Raw genomic sequence first — 6,000 nt, forward strand, 5'->3', positions numbered from 1 at the left:
AGGAAGACATAGTATGTTCTATTAGAATTGTAGAAGGCATAGCGGCATGGATCTAGAAGGCAGCCTCAAAACCAGAACTTGGCCACCTGCTAAGCAAAGAGGCCAAGCGTCTAATCTAGCTGGCTGCTTAAGGAAAATAGGGTTGTTTGTGTTGATCATACATTGCCGTTGTCTGCAATGAAGTGTCCTAGTAAACCTAGCTTAGAGGTAAGCTCCCTGAACTGGGTCATCCCCGCATTCATGATGTTTCAGTTACGACCCTCTCCATTTGTAGGGAGCCGACCGCTGCTTGTTTGAAAAGTGGAAAGCCATTTTCTTTCAGAAGGCATTGGAATTCGGTTGCCTTCTTACTCTGTAGGTCTCTGGATGGAGCTTGTTGGTTGGGGGATCTATTCTTAGAAAAACCAGGCACTGAGTTGGCCGTGGCTTCATGAGAAGTCTAGGCGATTGTGAAGTTGTGAACTTGCCCATCTCCACGACCCTAATCATCTTGACTGGTATGGCACTCCAGTTGCTATCGCTTCCCTTCCACGCCCCCAATTCTCGGAACACCAGGCATCGTGCAATTCCCTTTCCAGCCGAGGAAGATGTTCCTTTTTCCAATTTACAGCAGGGTGATCGTCATGCTTATCCGAACGATCACTAGTGCTAATCAGTAGGAAGATACATGGATAAACGTTGGCCGAAATAGTATGTTCCTTTGCCCTTTATTTGATTGTCAGAAGAACAAACGATGCACATAGGGCCGTCGTCGTCAATTTTGGTGATGTAGGGAAAGCAATTGTTTTGATTTGATTTGATTGTCAGAAGAAGAAACGATGCACGATTAGAAATGCATCCTCCCGGTTGTCCCATGCCTCCCACTTCTCTTCGCGAGTGTCATGTTTTAAGTTCACATGATTAGAAAATTATACTTGATGATTTAAGTTGGATTCGCCAAAAATGAACATAGTTATAAACGAATAATATGAGTTAGGTTTGGATTTCAAATTCTTTTACATAATAGCGTGGGTTTAAATTTCATCGATAACTAATCTAAGATCTAATCTAACAAAATCTATCGTTTAACCAAAAAAAAAATCCACAAACAAACACGATCCTTTCTCGCTCAATTGACGAGTAAAAAGATCCTGGCACACCATCTAAAAAGTAAAACTGAAATTGGGCTTAGTAGCCCTTTTACAAATTCATCAGCCGAAAATAGTCCTACTCTAAAAATGCAATATCTGGTTGGTGTATTTGTAAAAAGTATTAAAATATTAAACTGACAGGAAAAGAAAAACAAAAACCCGCCTGTGAAGGTCGCAAGGCCGTTTGGCGGGGAAAATTATCCAACGAACACCGGGTAATCGAGGGAAAGTCAACCAGGAAAGGAGAAGCAACCAAGGCACTTGCTCTCTTAATCCAGTCCAGTGCAATCCAAATTCCTATCCGCCACGCTTTTCCCCATTCCCTTGACCCAGAATCCCCCTCTCTAACCCTAATTTCATCTCCCCATTCCGCTTCGTATCAATCTTTGATTTGATTCAGCTCCTCTTCTTCTTCTTCTTCTTTCAATACATCGACATGGGCGACATGAAAGACAAGTTCAAGGGCTTCATGAAGAACACCTTCTCGTCTTCGTCCTCCGGTAAATTCAAGGGCCAAGGCCGAGTCTTGGGATCGTCTTCTTCCTCTGGCCCCGCGGATTCGGTCCTCATTCGCCCTAAGCAGACTCCCCATTCCAATTCCAAACCCGTTCCGAATTCGAATTCAAATTCTTCGGTCGCCTCCCCAAATCCCAAGCCTTCGCCTCAGAAAACGCAGATTATTCATCAGGAGAAAACGCAAATTCCTGATCAGAGCCAGGCGGAGCCGTCGTTCAATTCGAAGCCTGATCGGAAAACGGAAACTGGGTTTGATCCGTTTGACGCTCTGATCACGCCGGGGAAGAGATCCCGGAACGGGTTTACGCTAAATGTCTTCGAATGTCCGATTTGCGGTCAATCGTTTAGGTCGGAAGACGAGGTCTCCGTACATGTAGATAGCTGTGCTAATATTTCGGTGGAGAACAAAAGTGTGGAGGGTGTTGGCGTTTCGCGGTCGCCGGATAACGGGTCTGAGTCGTCAAGGAGCGAATTGGAAGCTCGCATTGGTACATTTTCTTCAGGAAATCCGGCTGCCGGGTCAGTTGAGATTGTTCTGAGGCTGTTGAGGAATATAGTTAAGGAACCGGAGAACGTGAAGTTTAGAAGGATTCGGATGAGTAATCCGAAGATAAGGGAGGCCATTGGTGAGGTTGTGGGAGGCATTGAGTTGCTGGAGTTTGTGGGGTTTGAATTGAAAGAGGAGGATGGGGAGATGTGGGCGGTAATGGAGGTTCCAAGGGAAGAACAAATTAATTTGATGAAAAGGGGAATAGCATTACTGGAACCGCCAAAGGTACAAGAAGTAGATATTTCGGCATCCATTGCTTCATTGAAGGTGGATGAACCAGTTGAACCAAGGAAGGTCGACCGGCAGGTATGCTAACTCTTTATGCTGTTTACTGTATTAACTATCAGTCTATCCTTGGTTTCTTGTTCATTTTTGTTTCATCTTTTATGGCAGTGTCAGCATGCTAATAATCATTGATCATTTACTTTATGTCTTGGGAATATCCTTCCCAAAAGTTATAAATGTATGTTACGAGAGGATTATAGAATTTCAGCGTTGATTGGATTAGGAAATTGAAAAGATTGGAAAGCAATACTTAAAATCATAAGTGATCAACCTATGGCGGCTACTTCTAAATTTGTATAGGATTTATGAGTCAATTGATTGTCTTGAGACTGTTGCATTGATTTTCAACAACGCTTAGCTGCGCGTTCGTTGGAATTGGTCAACTAGCCTGGTTTTGAAGTAGGCTGTTAGGCAGCATGTAAAGAAGTGACTTCTTATCGTTATAGCATATAGCTTGTCCAATTCCATTTAGTCAATCACCAGGTATGAAGATGGCTTTTGATGAAAGAAAAATCAAGGCACACTCTTGAATAAACCAAAAATTTCATCAGAAGACTCCAGTTAAATGATGATAAAAGCACTGCAGCCCAAAACTAAAGTTTAAATGATGATATTATACAGAAAAATTCCATTGCTAAGGTTCATCTTGATGTTTGTTGGAAATCAGAAAAAAAAAATGTTCTGGTCCAATGTCCTTGTTATTAAGTTTTCTAAATTTCTGGTAATCATTGAAATGATCAAACTGATTATAGATCAGTGCTCATATTACGTTTATTCTCTGTTTAATAACTTCAAATGATTCCGTTGTTTGGTATTGCCATTTTTTTTACTATTAAAGTTAAATACACCCTGTATTTGATATTGTGGGATTCCCTTCGCTTTGTGATTTGTAGTGCTTCCTGTTTCAGATTTATGTCATCCATTTTCTTTCAATTAACTATTTCTGGTTCACCGAACTTTTTTTCTTGTGCAGACGAGGGTCTTCTTTTCGGTCTCTGAAAGTGTGGCAGCAAGAATTGAGGTACCAGCATCTTTCTACAACCTCTCAGCTACGGAGCTGAAAAGAGAAGCTGAAATGAGAAAGAAGAAGATTGAAGATTCACAGATGTTGATCCCAAAGTCATTCAAGGAAAAGCAGGCAAAAGCTGCTAAAAGGAGATACAGAAAAACTGTTATCCGGATCCAGTTTCCCGATGGAGTGGTGCTCCAGGGTGTTTTTTCTCCTTTGGAGCCAACTAGCTCTTTGTACGAGGTTAGTCTTTTACCATCCTCCTAATCTCTTAATCAATCGTCATTCTAGAGTATAGCAAGTTTTATATAGTACAACAGGGTGAAATTAATATTCTGTAGGAGTGTGCATATACATATGTTGGAACAAGTTTCTGCTTCTTTTTCAGCTCTCATACTAATTTTCCAAGCAAACTTGTCAACAGCTATCGGAATCTGCATCCTCTCCAGCTTTTTGAGATTTCATGTACTGTCCTGCATAATATGTTTAGTTTTTTATGTTCGAATACAGATGTAGTCTGCGATGTCTAGAACAAGTTTGCTTGGAAAATTATTACGCAGCCAGCCCAAAATGAGGGAAATGAAAACAAATCCAACACGTGATACATATAGAGTATTCGTGTTTGAGTGTTCTGGCGGGCTGCAAATTGTTCCTTACTGGTGCATTTATTTCAAGTCAAGAGTTCAACAATTTTTTTTAATTTCTTTTTCTTATTGCTGGTTCTCGATGAACCAGTATGTGAGCTCAGCACTGAAAGAGCCTAGTTTGGAATTCGAGCTGTTAAATCCTGTAGCCCTCAAACGGCGGGTGATCCCTCATTTTCCAGCAGCAGGAAAGAAAGCAGCAACACTAGCTGATGAGGATCTGATGCCCTCGGCTCTTGTCAAGTTCAAACCCATCGAAACAGATTCGGTTGTCTTCACAGGGCTGTGTAATGACCTCCTTGAGATAAGTGAACCACTTACGAGCGGTTCAGCTGCTGCTCCTGTGTAAGGTTTGAGCCGTCAGTATCTTCTTGCATTTGCTTCTCCCGTTCACGTTGTAATTCTTCAGCCAAACTACATTTTGGATACCCATTTTTTCACCTTATATGCACATAAGATGAAGCATGTATTTTTCTGTGATTTTGATTTACCAATGCAGAAATCTTAATGAATTTTCATCTTTGTAATTTTGATGCAGATATTGTTTTGCTGTTAATTACTTTTTAGTCACTGTTTTAGGCCCCGCTAGCGTTAATAATTTTACTTTGTTACAGCTTTAAAATTCAACTGATAAATACTTATGGGACTCAGAATTTAAAAATATACCAAAATCAAAATTTAATGATTAAAACACTCGAAATACTGAATATTATGTTTTGTACGTGGAGTTCCTAATTCAAATTGAAATGTACAAAATAGATTTTATGAATGGTAAAATTCATAATAAGAAATCTTTTACTTGTACAGTGTTGGATAATTTAGTATCTACTTCACTATATTATATATATATATATATATGTATGTATGTATGTATGTATGTATGTATGTATCGTTCCTACATCGTGAGTCGTCGAACTTGAAATTTCTTTTAACCACGCAGATATTTAAGTATTAGCATGAATTTCAACATTGGAAAAATAATAAACCGTGTCAATAATTAATTTTAAGATAAAATCTTAACTTTTAAATCGATTTTTGCTAGAACAAGAGCGATGTGCAGAGTTTGGCGAGGCCTAAAGAAAGAAAAGAATGTTGCATTTACTACATGAGGAGCACCACATGCAAATCCAACCGTATGGGTGAACAAAAATTAATCGCACCCACCCTACGTACCTAACAAGTGCATACAAATTTTATAGATATACCTAACCTACCTCATTCCTACCCCTAGGTAGGCTCTGTCACATTAAGAAAAATAAAAAAGATGGGTTGCCCTATCCTCCTTAATTTTTGTCCTGGCAGTGGAGGGGGCGACGTCTTTGCACTAGGTGCAGCGTCTTATGCTTATGTACCCTCCTCCTTTGCTTGTCGTTTGTTGCTTTCTTTGAGCTTGCCTTCTATGGGCTTCTTTGTTCGTTTGCCTTCGGCCCTGGTGTTATTTTCAGTTCTTCAAAAAAAAAAAAAATATTAGGAGTCTTCAATGTTGAATAAAACAAAAGGTTTGATATCGGTCATTTTACAAAACAAATTACAACTTATACTAAATGGTTTCACTTTTAATTGTATTGAGACATTTTGCATAAAATACTGAACTTATTGATTGCACGGATGATTAAGTTTGAACAATATCGATACTATTAATACTAAACTGCGAAAACTTTAACATCCAATTCATATATGAGATTTTTTTCATTACAAACTATATGGGTTAAATGAGTTGTTTGTTGCATTAAAATTTAAAATATTGATTGCACTTAAAAACAAAGAATGGTTTTTTTTTTTTTTTTGGAAACTAAGAATGGTTAGATATTATATGTAATCTATCATGGATTTGGATCATCGTCGGATCCCCTCCCTAGGAATCAT

General features: G+C 39.1%; 1 protein-coding gene across 1 annotated transcript; it reads left to right on the plus strand.

Moving 5' to 3' along the window:
* The first annotated feature begins 1,065 nt into the window (after positions 1 to 1,065).
* Positions 1,066 to 4,661, plus strand: LOC126607245 (plant UBX domain-containing protein 2-like). Its single transcript, XM_050274772.1, has 3 exons — positions 1,066 to 2,502; positions 3,455 to 3,733; positions 4,226 to 4,661. Exons 1-3 carry the CDS (start codon positions 1,567 to 1,569, stop codon positions 4,481 to 4,483), a joined length of 1,473 nt encoding a protein of 490 aa, XP_050130729.1. The 5' UTR covers positions 1,066 to 1,566; the 3' UTR covers positions 4,484 to 4,661.
* Positions 4,662 to 6,000: the final 1,339 nt, after the last annotated feature.

This window comes from Malus sylvestris, chromosome 16 (assembly GCF_916048215.2).
Source record: "Malus sylvestris chromosome 16, drMalSylv7.2, whole genome shotgun sequence".
NCBI lineage: Eukaryota > Viridiplantae > Streptophyta > Magnoliopsida > Rosales > Rosaceae > Malus > Malus sylvestris.